Below are 18,995 nucleotides of genomic sequence, written 5' to 3' on the forward strand. Positions count from 1 at the left end.
AAATCTGTGGTAGTGATTCAGAGCACTTCTCAATGTAACATCAACAATCTTTCAAAAGGATAAAAGGCCATAACCAATCCTAAAAGAAGGTAGAAAGAAACAAATAGACAGACCAGGGAAGGGGGAGGCGGCAAGTGGTGGTTGTCTTCCAGTCTTTGTAAATATTACTATGTTAAGGTCATGTAATTTAGTTAGGAACTCAAATTTTATGCAATAGCCAAAGCTTGGTTTATCTTTTTTTTTTAATTTACAATTCAAAATACATCTCAAACAAATTGAATTAAGATAAAGAGCCAATTGCAAAGGAATAATATATAAATAAGAACTAAGAAATAGAAATCACAGAGATTAACTCTATATAGCCCACAGCTATTTAAACTCTGGAATTCATTACCAGAGACTGTGGTAAAAGCAGTTAGCTTAGCGGGGTTTTAAAAAAGGTTTGGCTAGAGGGGAGGACGTGACGTCACGAACCTGAATGGCTGCTTGAGTCTGTAGCTCCGATGCGTCCCTGCCTTCTTTAAGCAATATCAGCAACCGTCCACCCCTGAATTGGAAATTTTTTTCATCGGGGCAAGGCATTTGACTTTAGTGAGGGCTTTTCTAGTCTTATGGAAGTCTTATGTTAACAGCTCGGAAGAGGAGTGAGCGCCAACCGGTAAGGCAAGCAGGTAAGGCCCCATGGCACCACGTGTTGTCGTCAGCTTGCGCCTCGCACTTGGACTCTGACTCCGCTATGTCCCTTACCGAGGCAGGTAAAGCCTCTTCTAAACGGGGCTTTTCAAAAGACCTAACCAAATGCTTAACAGAGATTCTGGAGGAGATCAAATCTTCCAAAGAGGAAATTCTAGAGCACATGAATGTCCTGAGCGTTGATCTGCGAGAATTGGGCAGGCGCATGGAGGACTTAGAGGCGCGTGTTGATGAGCATGATGAGCAGCTGAGTGGGGCTGATTTACGATTATCAAAGCTTTTTGAGTATTATGAAGACCTGCAATACAAGGTGGACAACTTAGAAAACTGAGGCCGCAGGAACAACCTCCGTTTTCATGGGGTCCCTGAGGTGGGGGATAAAGAAGATGTTGCTACGATTGTTAAGATGCTCTGTGGAAAGTTGCTTGGGACGGAGGACATAGCTATTGAAAGGGCACACAGAGCCCTAGGAAAGAGAGTAGATAACCGACCTTGGGACATTATTGTCTGTTTCACCGCCTTTTCCACTAAAGAGCAAGTGCTGCAGCGAGCCCGCCAGGTTCCACACATCCTATATAATAATTTGCACCTCCAACGTTCTACATCTGGATGCCTGGGTTCGTAACACAATTCCCATTGGTCTGTTCTTGCGTCGAAACGTGATGACGTCAGAGGACGGATCAATGAGAGGAAAGCGAAACCAGCACCAGACAGCAAAAGAACGTTGGAGGTGAGGATTGAATCAACGGAGAATCACCCCCCTTCCTCCCCCCTGTCCTCCGAATTTCGGGCCGCCCCCATGCAGGAAGGCAAGGGGCAGGCGCAGGACTGCGAGAAGAGGGCAGCCAATGCAGGTCGGGCTGCCACTGAGAGATAGAGAGGGAGGGAGGCGCGGGGGTATGGAACTCTGAAGACAGGGGGGCATGGAACTCACAGGGGAGGGGGTAGGGAGGGAGGGATGGCCAATGCAGGTCGGGCTGCCACTGAGGGAGAGGGAGGGAGGGAGGTGCGGGGGTCTGGAACTCCGAAGACAGGGGGGCATGGAACTCGGAGGGGAGGGAGGGGGCGATCACCGCAGGTTGGGCTGCCACTGAGAGAGAGGGAGCGAAGCGCAGGGGTGTGGAACTCCGAAGACAGGGGGGCATGGAACTCACAGGGGAGGGGGGAGGGAGGGAGGGAGCGGCCAACGCAGGTCGGGCTGCCACTGAGAGAGAGGGAGGGAGGCGCGGGGGTCTGTAACTCCGAAGACAGGGGGCATGGAACTCGTAGAGAGAGGGAGGGAGGGAGCTGTAACGAGGGGGTTCTTTCTAAAACAGGCAAGCACTCAGGCTCGGGCCAGGCAAAACGAAGTTGCTGACTGCATTTCACAATTGTCCCACTTGGAGGATCTCCATAAGTCCTCTCATTCGATCTCTCCAGTTAAAATTAGACAATATTTACTCGGACCAATTGCAATTTATCCGGGGTCAGCAACAGCAACTTAAGTATTTTAATCATAATAAGCCGCCCTTCTTTTTTCCATTATCGGTCGAGGACACCCATGTGTTAGGCATGCCCCAGACCCGCCTTCGCTACCCCTCCGACATGCCCCAGTGAACTTTGGTCGTCCCCACGACGGAAAGCAGTTGAGGACGTCCAAAATCGGCTTTCCATTATGCCAATTTGGGCGACCCTGTGAGAAGGACGCCCATCTTGCGATTTGTGTCGAAAGATGGGCGCCCTTCTCTTTCGAAAATAAGCCTGAAAGTTATTTAAACTTGTTAAATTGCAAGAGGCTTGTGAAAAATTGCAAGAGGACCTTATGAGACTGGGAAACTGGGCATCCAAATGGCAGATGACATTTAATGTGAGCAAGTGCAAAGTCATGCATGTGGGAAAGAGGAACCCAAACTATAGCTACATGATGCAAGGTTCCACATTAGGAGTCACCGACCAGGAAAAGGATCCAAGTGTCATCGTTGATAGTTTGAAACCCTCTGCTCAGTGTGCAGCAGCTAAGAAAGCAAATAGAATGTTAGGTTTTATTAGGAAAAAAATGGAAAGCAAAAATGAGAATGTTATAATGCCTTTGTATTGTTGTGTGGTGAGACCGCACCTCAAATACTGTGTGCAATTCTGGTCACCTTATCTGAAAAAATGATATAGTGGAATTAGAAAAGGTACAGAGAAGTGCAACGAAAATGATAAAGGAGATGGGATGACTTCCCTATGAGGAAAGGCTAAAGTGGCTAGGGCTCTTCATCTTGGAGAAGAGACAGCTGAGGGGAGATATGACAGAGGTCTATAGAATAATAAGTGGAATGGAAAGGATGGATGTGAATCACTTGTTTACTCTTTCCAAAAATACTAGGACTAGGGGACACGCAATGAAGCTATAAAGTAGTAAACTTAAAACAAATTGGAGGAAATATTTCTTCACTCAATGTGTAATTAAACTCTGGAAGTTGCCAGAGAATGTGGCAAAAGCAGTTAGCTTAGCAGGGCTTAAAAAAGGATTGGATCACTTCCTAAAAGAAAACTCCATAAGCCAAAATTAAGTTGGACTTGGGGAAAAGCCACTGCTTATTTCTAGGATAAGCAACATAAAATCTATTTTACTGTTTTGGGATCTCGCCAGGTACTTGTAAGCTGGATTAGCCACTGTTGGAAAAAGGATACTGCGCTTGATGGACCTTCAGTCTGTCCCAGTATGGCAATACTTATGTTCTTATGGTCTAACATTGTACAGAGCATGTACTTTTGCCCTGTGTTTGGCTCTTTCCTTCACTGTGCGTCATAAATATAAAAAACGTTTGTTAGTTCATTAAAGGGCTGCAAAGCTTTGTTGGAATGTATTTTAATAAAAGTATAGAGCACAATATACTACTGTGAGACATATATAATTTATAGTTAGAGAACATTCGGGAAATCAATTCACCATGAAAGGACAAAGAAATAGGCAGGTAGGGGGCTAAGGCAGACCTTGCCGAGAAGGCTGTCTGAGAGTGACCTTGTAAGGAATAATGCAAGCCAGTGGAGGGAAACTATTGAAGAGCATTTGTACAATGTTAATGTACTGTTTTCTAATGCATTGCAAGGCCATGTGGAGCATGCATCATAGCCAGATGCAGAGCTATTCAAGCCAGATGCTTGAAGTTATTCATAGTGAAATAATGCACATTTTATCTGGTAAGAGAATAACTTTCAGTGTACTGGATCATTTTTTTGCCCTGATTTGCCACATATTTTACTAAGTCCAAGTAAACTATGAAAAAGCCCCACCTACAAACATACATTCAAACCATCCAGACAAGGTAGGAGTATGAGATGCACTTTAGATTTTTTTTTCCTGTTTGAGTGCTGGGTCTTTTAATTACATTTAAATTCAATTTGAAATATTTTGTTCTGCTCTTTCACCCAACACAGCTTACACAAAGTGGATTACAAAAAGATAAACATCATTTAAGAATATTACAACAATAAAATCATAAAAACATTAAGGCAAAGTGGATATAAAGCAAACACAAAATAGAGCCTCTATAAAGATACCTCACAACTGCATCTTAACCAAGGCTTTTCTAGCAAAAAAGGTACAGGTACTCACCTTGCAGTGAGCCACAGGATCTATGAAGAAGCAGCACTGCAAATATTACACCAGTCCTTAGAACACAGCTCTTGTTGGGAAAAGAGAAGAAGCCAGTGTTTCAGATCCCTACACAGAAACTACATGATTGCAAAATACCTCACCTTGTTCATGTATGCAATATGTGGATACAGCTTTACCAAATGCAGAATAATTAACCATATATTAGAGACGGAAATGTGCACACAAAAAGTGAAGTGGAAATCCCAAGAAGCCAGGCAGTGCAACACTGGAGAAGTAGAAACAGAAAAACATTTGAAGAGGTGAGTTCCAAAACCTATTAAGTATATATATTTTTCAAAACAAGTTCATACCGGAAACACTGCCTTTATAGATATCAATGGGATGTTTGAAATTTGCACTAAGAGACATTTATTCATAAGATATGACGTTTTGGTGAAAACTAATTTTCTTCTGTTGGATAGAATTCTTGAAAATAAAAACTTGCATTTATCCAGAGAACAGCTCTTTGTACTTAGGTTTTGGAACTCACCTCTTTTCCTCCTATACTGTGCAAAATACAAAGTTATCAAAGATGCTACACATTCAGATTCCCAAAGCTGATATATTCAAATCACTAAATTAAAATGATTTTGTTCCTACCTTATTGTTTGGACAGCTCAGCCTCTGTTGCCCCTGCCTCCCACTCCCACCTATTATGTTCTGGCTGTAGCAAGTAGCTCTGTATTCTGTGGACCAAAGAGGATTGGCTGGTGGGGAAGGGGAGGAACTCTGCGTGTGTTTAGAGTGTGCAGACCCTTGGTTCCTTCATTAATATTTGGGGACCGTAAGACCATTTTAGCAGGCAATGGAAACAAGGTGCTGGTGTCCATGAATTCTCTTTGGGTTAGAGGGCCTAATAATGGTCATGGATAATCTGTATGTAGTCTCCATTTGGTTACTTGACTCACTTTCCCCTTCCCCTTAGATTGTGAGCCAACTAGGACAGAGAAAGTACCTACATATAATAAAATGGAAACGGCTTTGGTTGTACCACAGAAAGGTGGTATATCAAATCCGTGACCCTTTACCTTTGGTCAGTACCACAGAGAACCTCTTAAAAAGAAAATCACGATCTTAACTCACTGGGAAATGTCCAGCAGTTTGTGACTTGAGGTTTATGGTCATTTAAAAGCAACACTACAAACTTATAAAATTCCCCAGGGGATAGCAAATGAGAAACAAGCTCCTAGTTGTCTTAGGCCAAAGATGTTAATGTATATGATCTTTCTTTACTACTCATTGATTAGATCTTGTGTTCTCGATTGGGCCAGTTTCCAAAGTGTCTTATACTTCCCTATTACCCATTTTCTTTCTCCTCTTGAATTAAGAAATATATTAAAGACATTTTTTAATTAAATTTTGAAGATCTAGGGGTGAAAAATGTTTACTATCTTTCAAGGAAAGTGAAAGAAGAGTGAAGGCGATATGGATAAATTGAATTCTCCTGATAGTTTGCATCATACTAATCTTTTAGAATCTTCTCAAGAAAATATTTCAAAGAGGGCAAGTCTGTTGGTTACCTTGGGCCCGATATTCAGCCGGCAGCATATTTGCTTTCTGCCGCCAGCGTTAAACCTGAATATTCGATACCAGGCCATATTCGGTTTATTTTGGCCACTAAAATGTTAACTGGCTATGCCGATATTCAGCGCTAACCGGTTAACGTTTTAGCAGTCAAAGATAGCCCTGCTATTTAAGTGGCCTATTTTGACCACTCAACATAGCTGGCTATGTCACGTGATATAGCTGGTTAACTGCTGGCTAACCGGGATATTCAGTGGGAGATATACAGTTATCTCCTGCTCAGCTCGAACAGGAAGTTTGTATTAGAGGGGGGTAGGATGAGGAAGCACTTGAGAAATGAGATGCTGGATGTTGGGTGGGGGATGGGGAAGAAGAAATGCTATGCTGGATGTTGGGGGGATAGGGAAGGAGAAATATGATGATGGACAAGGGAGGGGGGAGGAAAGAGACATGAGATGGTGGACATGAGGAGAGGGAAGGAGAGATGATATGGTGGACAGAAGTGGGATAGGGAAGGAGAGATGAGATGCTGTACATGAGAGGAAAGGGGATATGAGACGCTGGACTCATAGGGGGACTGGGAAGGGGATGCTGGGCATGGGGAGGGGAGTAGGAAAGGGAATAAGAAATGCTGGACTACAGGGGTAGAGCGTAGGGCCTTGTGGTGCCCCTGAGGCATGTACATGGTTGAAGATTTACCTAAGGCTTCAGATATCCTTGGGCTGGCCTAAGTATTCTGCATTTGCTTACAGCTATGTCTATCTTTCATTCTCTTATCAATCTCTTTTCTTGTCAATTTCTTTGTATAGCTTAGAAGCTGTTAAACCATCTATGGTGCTTTTGGACCAGGTAAAGACATGTCTTAAGAGACCAGTTTGGATCAATGCTGATATTCTTCCTGGTCCTGGTGGAACCATCCTGCCATTGGATGCTGAAAGATTTCTGGAGATTGTGACTTCCTTTTTCTCAGATGTGACTTTGTCACTGGGATGGACAACTGGGTGGCATCCACAAAAATGTAATGAAGGTAAAAGAGTCTAGACTATAAATCAATTTTTTTCCACAAAAATGTAATGAAGTAAAAAGCGCATAGACTATAAATCGGTGTCGTCTCATATAAGTAGATGATCTGATAATGCAGTATGTTATGCTACAATATAATATAGAGACTATAATTAACTTGTGATACATGTACAAAACTTTACATGTGCGATCCAGGATAAGCATATGAAAAGGTTAGAAACAATGAAGTCCTCAAATCTGTTTCGTGAGGGCCACAGACTGGTCTGGTTTTCAGGAGATAGATCTGCATGTACACTGCCTCTGTTGTATGCAAATTTATCTTATACGCATTCATTGTGGAGACCCGAGAAAACAGTTTGTAGCCCCTGAGAATCAAATTTGAGGACTCCTGTTCTACAGAGAAAAAAAATCAGTCACAAGCATTCATACTGTTTTTTTTAAAGTTGTTTTGGGATCATCCGAAGCAGCTGATATAGTTTTATTGCCTAAATAGACACATCATGCCATATGGTTTGGCAGACGTCAGTGTTCACTGTTGCAGCTATTCAGATAAGTTCAAGTTTTCAAAATTAAAAATTTGTTTTGCATGAGAAGATTTTCAATTTATTATGTGAGAAGAAGGATTGTGAAATTGTTATATAAAAAGCTAGGACCGATGAGGAAGCTTAGTGGCATGATGTGTCTATTTAAGCAATAAAACTGTATCAGCTGCTTCTGAGAGTCCAAAAAAACCTTTTGAAAAAATAATATGAATGCTTGTGAGTGATTTGAGCTACTTTTTGTCACACAAAGGGATTTAAATAGTGAAATAGTTACTGATGCTGAGTTGTTGGGTTTTTTTTTTTGAGTGGAGGAGTGGCCTAGTGGTTAGGGTGGTGGACTCTGGTCCTGAGGAACTGAGTTCGATTCCCACTTCAGGCACAGCTCCTTGTGACTCTGAGCAAGTCACTTAACCCTCCATTGCCCCAGGTACAAATAACTACCTGTATATGTAAGCCGCATTGAGCCTGCCATGAGTGGGAAAGCACAGGGTACAAATGTAACTAAAAAAAATATATATTCATCCCCCACCACATTAATATAGACATTTAGCCTGTGAATGTGCTACAGTGAAAAGAAGCATCAGGCATGGGATTGTAGGACTCCGAGTGTCACTGTATGTAGCCTGATTCATTCCCTCTCTGCAAATGTGACCATAGGTATTATCTCTTGCCAGTTTTAATTATACGTAATGTACAGTTGTACAAATTCAATCCCTATTGATCTATGACTAGAAATGTCATTTAAAAAATTTAAGGCACTTCTTATAACCTATTTCTTTCCTAAGGCATTTTCTCTTAAACCCTGATAATATGCAGTTTGATTCCCCTGTGTCCGTGATCCCTGCCAGCAGTTTACTACCTCACTACCTACCCTTCTTGTGTACCTTAGAGTAAATTGACATATATTTAGTGCTTTAATCCAGATTGATTTTATTAGCATTTGAATTGTTATTGCAACCTAGACCACCTCCTCTCTTTCCTCACTCTCTTATTTCACTTATTAATTTTTTGTTTAAATGTTTTTATTCATGGTATATTAAATAAATATAAGTAAAGTGGTGTGATAGCCATGTTAGTTCACTTTTAAATAGAAATAAAACAAAGAAAAGAAAATAAGATGATATCTGTTTATTGGACTAAATTAATGCATTTTTTGATTAGCTTTCTTCAGATCAGAAATGAGCAAATGTTGACAAATATCAGAACATATAAGTGAAACATGAAAGGATTTTAATGACAGTCTCAGAGGAAGAGGGTGGGGTGGGTTAGCTGAGAAACAGGGAGAGCCGGGTGGGTGAGAGACAGGGAGAAATGGATGAGAGATAAAAGGGGTGACAAAGCAGTATAATTTTATGGTTTGTAATGGGATAGAAAACCCAGATCTTTGTTAAGTCATGTCTGGTGGGTGTTAAAATATTTTAAAAAACAACCATAGAGGTGGAGAAACGAGATCTGTCACAAAATGAGACTGGAAAACAAGGGAGTAATATGATCAACAGGAGTCTGTGCGTGGTTTCCAAAGGTGAATGAAAAGGATCGAGTCTTTAGAAAGACTAACGATGCTGATAAACCATGACGAAAGGAAGTGCAGTAAAAACACAAGCTGGCTGTGGAGAAGAAAAAAACAGTCATTCAAGGATGCCGTGAGAATGCTAAAAAGGCCTTTTTGGCATTCTCATGGCATCCTTGAATGACTGTGTTTTTCTTCTACAAAGCCAGCTTGTGTTTTTACTGCGCTGCCTTTCGTCATGGTTTATCAGCATCGTTAGTCTTTCTAAAGACTCTATCCTTTTCATTCACCTTTGTATACCACGCACAGACTCCTGATGCAGGCACTTTGCCGAAACACCATGCCACGTCAAGTCTTACTTCAGTATTGAATAAAGCCTTTATTTTTTCATTACGTTTCCTTGGTTTGCTGGAAGACTCCTGTTGATCATGCTACTCCCTTGTTTCCCTGTTAAAATATTTCATCATTTTGACTTCAAAGGTCTTATGTTCCTGGATTCACAAAACAACGAGCTAGAGGAACTTGCCAGATATAGTAGTAGAAGAGATTCTGGTTCCAGCAGTGCATGCTGATGCACCTGGGTCACGTGACCAAAATCAGCGCAGGGCATGGCTCGTGCTGCAAATTTGGGCTGTTTGCTGCTAACCACAAGTAGTTCTGAAAGAGAAAGAAAAACACCACACCAGCAGCACACAGTCAGATAAAGGTAAAAGCAATGAGCTAGAGGAACTGCCAGATATAGTAGAAAGGATTCCGTTTCTGTCGGGGCACGCTTAACATCAGCTGGGGCACAGTTCATTCTGCCTTGCCTCACCCTATGCTTGGAACAACCTTCCTGAGTCCTTACGCCAAGCCCCCTCCCTGCCCGTCTTCAAGTCTTTGCTTAAAGCCCACCTCTTCAATGCTGCGTTCGGCAACCTAACTCTTACCGTTCAGTAAATCCAGACTGCCCCAATTTGACTGCCCCTATCGGACTGACCGTTCACTTGTCTATTAGATTGTAAGCTCTTTGAGCAGGGACTGTCTCTCTTTGTTAAATTGTACAGCGCTGCGTAACCCTAGTAGCGCTCTAGAAATGTTAAGTAGTAGTAGTAGTTCACCCTGCAAATGTGGGCTGTTTTCTGCCAACTGTGGGTAGTGGTCAGCTGGGTCACATGACCAAAATCGATGTGGGACTGCATGGCACTTAAGAGGTCTTTTACTAAGGCACACTAGCATTTTTAGTGCATGCTAATATTTAGGGTGTGCTAAAAATTAGCGACATCCATATGTACGTTGCTAACATTTAGCTTGCCCTAAATATTTGCGCGCGCTTTAGTAAGAGAGTCCGTTAGTGCACACTAATTTGTTAGTGCACGTTAAATCCAGTAGTGAATCTTTAGTAAAAGGACCCATGTACATGATGGGCATGGTATCGAATTGCCAACTGCCCTGGTTGTGATGCCAGTGTCCAGTCATGGAGTGTAACCTGCACAGAGTGGTGGGTGCCTTGTTGAGTAGGCTGGATGGACCATACAGGTCTTTATCTTCCATCATTTGTTGTGTGTTATTGTGGGTAGGGCTTATTAGATTGAGATAAGTACTTGGGGAAAGTGGGATGTGAGTGGCCCAAGTACCCCCTCAAAAAAGCCCTGCTGTTAGTACTGAGGAATATAGAATTCATTCTGCCATTTCCTAGGGTCTTCTTGAGATTTGTGATTCTCACTTTAAAACCCTCTCTGGATAGGTGCAAATTATATATAAGTACATAAGTAATGCCATACTGGAAAAAGACCAAGGGTCCATCGAGCCCAACATCCTGTCCACAACAGCAGCCAATCCAGGCCAAGGGCACCTGGCAAGCTTCCCAAACGTACAAATATTCTATACATGTTATTCCTGGAATTGTGGATTTTTCCCAAGTCCATTTAGTAGTGGTTTATGGACTTGTCCTTTAGGAAACCGTCTAACCCCTTTTAAAACTCTGTCAAGCTAACCGCCTTCACCACGTTCTCCGGCAACGAATTCCAGAGTTTAATTATGTGTTGGGTGAAGAAAACGTTTCTCCGATTTGTTTTAAATTTACTACACTGTAGTTTCATTGCATGCCCCCTAGTCCTAGTATTTTTGGAAAGCGTGAACAGACGCTTCACATCCACCTGTTCCATTCCACTCATTATTTTATATACCTCTATCATGTCTCCCCTCAGCCGTCTCTTCTCCAAGCTGAAAAGCCCTAGCCTCCTTAGTCTTTCTTCACAGGGAAGTCGTCCCAGCCCCACTATCATTTTAGTCGCCCTTCGCTGCACCTTTTCCAATTCTACTATATCTTTCTTGAGATGCGGCGACCAGAATTGAACACAATACTCAAGGTGCGGTCGCACCATGGAGCGATACAACGGCATTATAACATCCTCACACCTTGTGAATGGAACTTGTAATCACAGAACTAGATGTTGTGGTCCATCTCTAAGTAGGTGCTGAAAATTGTCCTAGGTTTTCAGTCAATCCGCAGGCATCTAACATGTTTACTGGGGAAACAACAGGTTATGTACAATTACAAAATTCACAGTGTTTAAGCTCAAAGATTCTGTATCCTTATAAGTGCTTACATTCAAGGGAGACACCCTGCCTGTAAAGTGATTCCAGCTTTGTGTCATAAATGTTTCTTTCCTTACTATTGCAGAATTCTCATGTAGCAGCAGACTGTAGAGATTTCTGTAAGAATGGCTGGGCATTTTGAAGCTAAGCAATTCCAGCAACCCCCAAAATTGCCCAGGTAGAGTTGGGATACCGATTATTTACTTGTGGAGATGCAAATTCACGTAGGAAAAGTTAAAGAGATTTTCCCAGAGGGCTTTCAGGATTTCCTGAACATCTTATTGCTTTTGGTGATTTAGAGCTGTCATTTCAGTAGGTGTGCTTGTTTCATTTAAGGCTGTGTGTTCCAAGTGTCAGTGCTTTTCCTTTGCAGCACTGTGTAGGTGTCATGTCATTTTTTGACATTGATTTCCTATTGTACATAATGTTAGTAATATCACTGCATGGCATATGTCAGCTACCTCAAGTGTACCAAGGCCCTTGTCTCAGAGAATAACAATATTAGAGGGATCAATATTTTTTATTGCATTTTTGAAAATTAACATCCAGAGTGCATTTATTACTCATTCTGGTGTATTACATTTTTTATAACATCCAAACAGATACCAATTTGTTCAAAAATCCAAGGAAAGTATACATAAGAAAAAAAATGAAAATATAAGAAATAAATCCAGTCCAGGAATGTCCACTGTAGAATCCTTGCCTACCAGTCCATAGTGGCAGTGTCAAGAGCCATAAGTCAAGCAGAAATAAACTCACAGATAAGCAATCAGCCATGCCTGTCGTCCTTCAGGGTTACCACAATGCTGCTGTAACTAGATTTATTTATGTATTTATATGTAAGCCACATTGAGCCTGCAAAAAGGTGGGAAAATGTGGGGTACAAATACAATAAATAAATAAAATATTTATGAATTTACAAACAGAAAAACCCTACAAATAATACACCTGGAAGATGGAATGTACTCATGGAAGTACACAATATTTATTGAGATCCCACACTTTATAGGCAGTGTACTGGGGTGAGCCACTGAGGCCATCGCCAACCAATATTTTACCCGACACAGCAACAGCAATTTGAGTAAAATATTGGTTGGGATGGAGATTGGGGATTGGTTTGTGTAGACTATAATCATTAAGATGTACACTTCACTTGGCGATAGGTTCCATAAAAATGGTCCAAAAACAAATCAGTCAATAACAAAACCACATGGAGGAAAGCCATAAAAAGAACCAAAGCGGAATACTACAGCACATACGTGCGCCCAGAAGTGATAAACACACAAAAAAATATGAACTAATGAAAAATGTACCAAACACACAACCTCTGCTAACATCAGATGAAAAACCACCAACAGCAGATGAGCTTGCACAATATTATGAGAAAAAAATAATAAAAATAAGATCAAACCTAGCTGCAACACAAACACTCATAGATTTGCTACATGAATGTGAAATCAATGAGGACCACATCAAAGCAGACAGAATCTGGTCCTTCTTCAAGATACCAACAACCAGCTCAGTTAAAGCACTACTGACAAAATATGCACATGCCAATTGCCTACTAGACAGCTGCCCAAACTACATAGTGGAAAACCCACCAGATTGGCTAATCAAACTTTAACGGAACATATAGAATACTTGTTCTCAAAAGGCCATTTCCCTTATGACAAGGGCAACTTCATACTCGCTCCAATCCCTAAAGATGCCACCTGAAAGAACAGTGAACTCATTAATTACAGACCAGTGACATCAATACCACTGCTGACCAAACAATGAAGGGACTGGTAGCACAACAATTAATGGAATACCTAACGCACTACTCAGTCCTTCAAAGCTCTCAATTAGGTTTCAGACCATGCTATAGCACTGAAACAGTCATAACCACCCTGATCACAAAATTCAGAAGAATAGTAAGCTAAGGCCAGTCAATACTACTACTACAATTTGATATGTCAAGCAGCTTCGAGCTAGTAGATCACACAAACTAATGACCCTGCTCGACAACATAGGAATAACTGGAGCAGTAGCAGCCTGGTTCAGTGGTTTTCTAAGAAATAGATCCTACCTTGTCAAGATGTCCAATGAGTTTTTAGCCTCCTGGATCCCTGAATGCGGGTTTCCCTCAGGATTCCCCAGTATCACCAATATTATTCAATGTCCTGATGGCTCCAGTTGGCAAGAAAGTGGAAAAATGGGTTTAAATTCATTCATATATGCAGACAATCGGGCTTATTTTCGAAAGAGAAGGATGTCCATCTTTTGGAGAAGGATGTCCATCTTTTGACAGAAATCGGAAGATGGACATCCTTCTCCCTGGGATGTCCAAATTGGTATAATCGAAAGCTGATTTTGGACGTCCCAAACTGCACTCCATCGCAGGGACGGCCAAAGTTCAAGGGGGTGTCGTGAAGGCGTAGCGAAGGCGGGACTTGGGCATGCCTAACACTTGGATATCCTTGACCCATAATCGAAAAAAGGATGTCCCTGATGAGCACTTGGACGTTTTCACCTGGACCTGTTTTTCTTACGACTAAGGCACAAAAAGGTGCCTGAAATGACCAGATGACCACCAAAGAGAATCGGGGATGACCTCCCGTTACTCCCCCAGTGGTCACTAACCCCCTCCCACCCTCAAAAAACATCTTTCAAAATATTTTGTGCAAGCCTCTATGCCAGCCTCAGATGTCATACTCAGGTCCATGACAGCAGTATGCAGGTCCCTGGAGCAGTTTTAGTGGGTGCAGTGCAGACAGGTGGATCCAGCCCCATCCCCCCCTACCTGTTACGTTTGTGGAGGAAACAGCAAGCCCTTCAAAACCCACCACAAACCCACTGTACCCACATCTAGGTGCCCCCCTTCACCCGTAAGGGCTATGGTAGTGGTGTACAGTTGTGGATAGTGGGTTTTCGGGGGCTCAGCACACAAGGTAAGGGAGCTGTGTACCTGGGAGCTTTTTTTGAAGTCTACTGCAGTGCCCCCTAGGGTGCCCGGTTGGTGTCCTGGCATGTCAGGGGGACCAGTGCACTAGGAATGCTGGCTCCTCCCTCAACCAAGGGGCTTGCATTTGGTTGTTTCTGAGATGGGCGTCCTTAGTTTCCATTATTGCCGAAAATCAGAAATTACCAAGTCTAAGGATGACAATCTCTAGGGACGACCTAAATTTCAAGATTTGGGCGTCCCCGACCGTATTATTGAAACGAAAGATGGACGTCCATCTTGTTTCGATAATATGGGTTTCCCCGCCCCTTCGCTGGGACATCCTGTGAGGACGTCCTCAGGAAAACTTGGGCGCCCCTTTCGATTATGCCCCTCTGTGTATCCTGCTAGATAGTGATGGCACAAGGGAAGCAAGTTTGGTCCAGTGAAGACTAACTCAAAATAACCTGTTACTTAGCTGGGCCCTAGTATTACCATATTAAAAATGCGACCATACTATACCTCTGTGGCTATGTTCCACTAATGTTAAACAATTAACTGGATTTCTTGACTAGGGACACAAACATACACTTATTTATTCAATGCCACAATTCCTCATGTACAGCCACAAAACAACCTTTTAGGGTGGATAGTATTCCTTTTATTATCGACCAAATAATGAATTTTTAGTTTTGACACAGTATAAGTCATCACAAGAACAAAATATAAGAAAACCAGTGGACTGCATTAGGGGTTTATAACCCATTTATGTTTAAGCAAAAGAGATCTGCATGAAACAAAATATTTATTTTTATTTTGACTTATAAAACCACTTGCCCCTGAAACATGTTCAAAACAGAATAATCCATTTGTGTACCTAAAAGGTAAACTACAAAACAGATGAAAATGTGATTTCATGTGCCCCAATGAAAGGAGAGTTTAATTCTACCTCCATTTAATTTCAATATATTCTATCTTCCCATGGCAGATTACAACAACAGTTAAGATGAACCCATCAGAAAACAGGATATCCTCACTGAAATCAAGATATCTGTATTGTATAGAAGCACAGTGAAGAAAAATCAAACTGTAGAGTTTATAATTGCGGTTTCTACCAGCTACAATAATTTTTGAAGCTGTTTTAGTGATATTCAATTGTTACTACATTTCTCCTCCAGCTTTTAAGGCACTACCTATCCAACTGAAACAACTTTAGACTTGTTAGAGACAGATGGACCAACAATAAAGAATGACAACATGGATACCGCTGCTCATATGTTTGGCTTGCTTTGTTTCGAGTGGACGGCTGTGCGGGGGAGTGGAAACAAATCAACCAAACTGGCTTCCATGCTTACAGTGGACTAGATGGCTCACTTCCACTCCTGTCTGTTAAACTTCATTGGCCAACTTTTTCTCCCTTCTCCACCCCCCCCCCCCCCGGGTCTTACATCTTTCTCCCTCTTCAGCCCGCTCTCTCCCGTCTGCATTGTTATTTTTACCTCCCTGAAGCCTTCTCCCTCCTGCACTGGCAATTCACAGTCAGCCTTCTGCCAGCGTCGGGGCCTCTCCTCAGGTGCGTCCCGCCTACTCTAATGCAACTTCCTGTTTTCCGCAGAGGTGGGACACGCCTGAGGGGAGGCCCCGACGCTGGCAAACAGCTGACTGTGTCAATCGCCAGTGCTGGAGGGAGAAGACTTCAGGGCAGTAAAAACGACCATGCGCTGCAGACGGGAGAGAGAGCGGGCAGGAGAAGAGACAGAAGAACAGATGCAAGACTCGCGCGGGGGGAGAGAAAGATTTTGCATGTGGTGCATAGGCGCCATTTTTTCAAAATATCTGTTTAGGGGAGCGACTGCTCCCCCTGAGCCCCCCTAGCTATGCCACTGAAACTTGAATTGTGTAGAGAGAGAAGAGAAGATCCTCAAGTACCAAGAAATTCAATGTAAAACCAATAACATGTTTCAAAATGATGCAGAAATATTTCCTATAGTTTTGGATGCTACAGGCTTGATTAAAAAGAATTTCCAAGCACACCGGTGTAGGTTGCCTATACATGGTATATCTTATGAACTCTAGAGGGAAGCTGTCTTTGGCACAATGCAAATACTATAGTGAGCGTTATCAGTAAATTTGAGAGACTGAGATCATACTCCACATGCCCTGGTTTAGGTTCATTACTGCCACGGTATACTCAGAACTAACAATTGCTAGATAATGGACGTCGTGGTAATTTGTCTCCACCAAAAAGAACAAAAATGGATCTTTAAACTTCAAACTATGGTTCCCAGAGGGCTTAATGGTCCGCTGGAATGGGACTCCTTTTATTGATTGACTGGGCTTTTGGTATTCTGCTCTTGTTCTGATTGGATTTGAAGAAGTGATGTCATACAAAGGAGGCGTTCTGTCTGTTGGTGTTCTATTTAGCCATTAGCCATTTTGTGCCTTGTACTCTGAGCTAAAGACTGGTAGATAAGCTTTGTTAACTCCTCCTGAGGCAGTATCGAAACAGAGGATCCCTTTGTCAAGGATAAAACGTGGCGCTTCAGTTTCATCTTTAAAGTCAGTGCTCACTGTGGTTGGATGAAAGATGTTGAATTCCTACCCAGTTGAAGAAGTGTACACATACATACACTTGTTGGTTGTGCACACGTTTTCAATTGTTATTTAATCTGTGCCAGAGCCGGTGGTGGGAGGCGAGGATAGTGCTGGGCAGACTTATACGGTCTGTGCCAGAGCCAGTGGTGGGAGGTGGGGCTGGTGGTTGGGAGGCGGGGATAGTGCTGGGCAGACTTATATGGTCTGTGCCCTGAAGAGCACAGGTACAAATCAAAGTAGGGTATACACAAAAAGTAGCACACATGAGTTGTCTTGTTGGGCAGACTGGATGCCCCGTGCAGGTCTTTATTTCTGCCGTCATCTACTATGTTACTATCAAGCTCATTTTCAAAGCACTTAGCCTCCCAAAGTTCCATAGAAACCTATGGAACTTAGCCTCCCAAAGTGCTTTGAAAATATGCCTCTATGTTACTTCAGTTTTTTAAGAGATTTGTTATTGACTTAGGACTTCACTACTGAGTGAAAGAACTTCCTCTGTTTTGTGGCTACAGTGGTTTTTTCTCCATTAGGGAGTTGTTTTACACTGTAGTTGTTTTCAGAGGTTATATTGAAACCCATGATGATGAGTCTGTTAAAGGGTAGACCATTTCTGTAGGCACCCTAGACTCTTGATGTTTCCTTTGTTTAAATGTATTGACGTTTAATGTGAGCAAGTGCAAGGTGTGATGCATGTGGGAAAAAAGAACCTGAATTATAGCTACGTCATGCAAGGTTCCACGTTAGGAGTTATGGACCAAGAAAGGGATCTGGGTGTCGTCATCGATAATACACTGAAACCTTCTGCTCAGTGTGCTACTGCGGCTAGGAAAGCGAATAGAATGTTGGGTATTATTAGGAAAGGTATGGAAAACAGGTGTGAGGATGTTATAATGCCGTTATATCGCTCCATGGTGTGCGTCCGCACCTTGAGTATTGAGTTCAATTCTGGTCACCGCATCTCAAGAAAGATATAATGGAATTGGAAAAGGTGCAGCGAAGGGTGACTAAAATAATAGCGGGGATGGAACGACTTTCCTGTGAAGAAAGACTAAGGAGGCTAGGGCTTTTCAGCTTGGAGAAGAGACGGCTGAGGGGAGACATGATAGAGGTATATAAAATAATGAGTGGAATGGAACAGGTGGATGTGAAGCGTCTGTTCATGCTTTCCAAAAATACTAGGACTAGGGGGCATGCGATGAAACTACAGTGTAGTAAATTTAAAACAAATCAGAGAAAATGTTTCTTCACCCAACATGTAATTAAACTCTGGAATTTGTTGCCGGAGAACGTGGTGAAGGCGGTTAGCTTGGCAGAGTTTAAAAGGGGGTGAGACGGTTTCCTAAAGGACAAGTCCATAAACCGCTACTAAATGGACTTGGGAAAAATCCACAATTCCGGGAATAACATGTATAGAATGTTTGTACGTTTGGGAAGTTTGCCAGGTGCCCTTGGCCTGGATTGGCCGCTGTCGTGGACAGGATGCTGGGCTCAATGGTCTTTTCCCAGTGTGGCATTACTTATGTACTTATTACACGTTTGAAGTCCTTTGTTAATAGCTTAGGTGTGAGAGCATTTTTGAGGTGTAGATACTCAGAACTAACCCATTTGGAAACATTGATCCCCATAGAGTATTCACACACACAATTCACAGAGGCTTATAACTACTCGTCCCAGTATGAATATGCTTGGGATAGACATCAATAGTGAGTCTATGAGGAACGACCAGTGTTTAGACATCAGGTTTCCTCAATGTTTTTTTTGTTTTATGTTTTCTAACATACTATACTGCATACACCCCACCACAGTAGTAATCATAAAGCTAGCACAAGCATCATGCTCCCTATCCAGCTTATTTTCGAAAGTGATGGGCGCCCATATTTCGACCCAAATCGGGAGATGGGCGGCCATCTCGCAAAGGCACCCAAATCGGTGTAATCGAAGCCGATTTTGGCCGCCTTCAACTGCACTCCGTTGCAGAAACGG

General features: G+C 42.4%; 1 protein-coding gene across 2 annotated transcripts in view; it reads left to right on the forward strand.

The window, feature by feature from the left end:
* Positions 1 to 18,995, forward strand: part of FAM151B (family with sequence similarity 151 member B) — a 55,031-nt gene that overhangs the window by 23,429 nt on the left and 12,607 nt on the right. Inside the window, exons 4-5 of one of the 2 annotated variants that reach the window (XM_030192306.1) lie at positions 6,652 to 6,858; positions 6,911 to 6,919. In XM_030192306.1, coding sequence (XP_030048166.1) covers positions 6,652 to 6,858; positions 6,911 to 6,919 — 216 coding nt within the window. Of the gene's footprint in view, positions 1 to 6,651; positions 6,870 to 6,910; positions 6,920 to 18,995 lie in introns of both variants that reach the window. The other variant, XM_030192305.1, reaches the window with a different exon arrangement.

This window comes from Microcaecilia unicolor, chromosome 2 (genome assembly GCF_901765095.1).
Source record: "Microcaecilia unicolor chromosome 2, aMicUni1.1, whole genome shotgun sequence".
NCBI classification, from domain to species: Eukaryota; Metazoa; Chordata; class Amphibia; order Gymnophiona; family Siphonopidae; genus Microcaecilia; species Microcaecilia unicolor.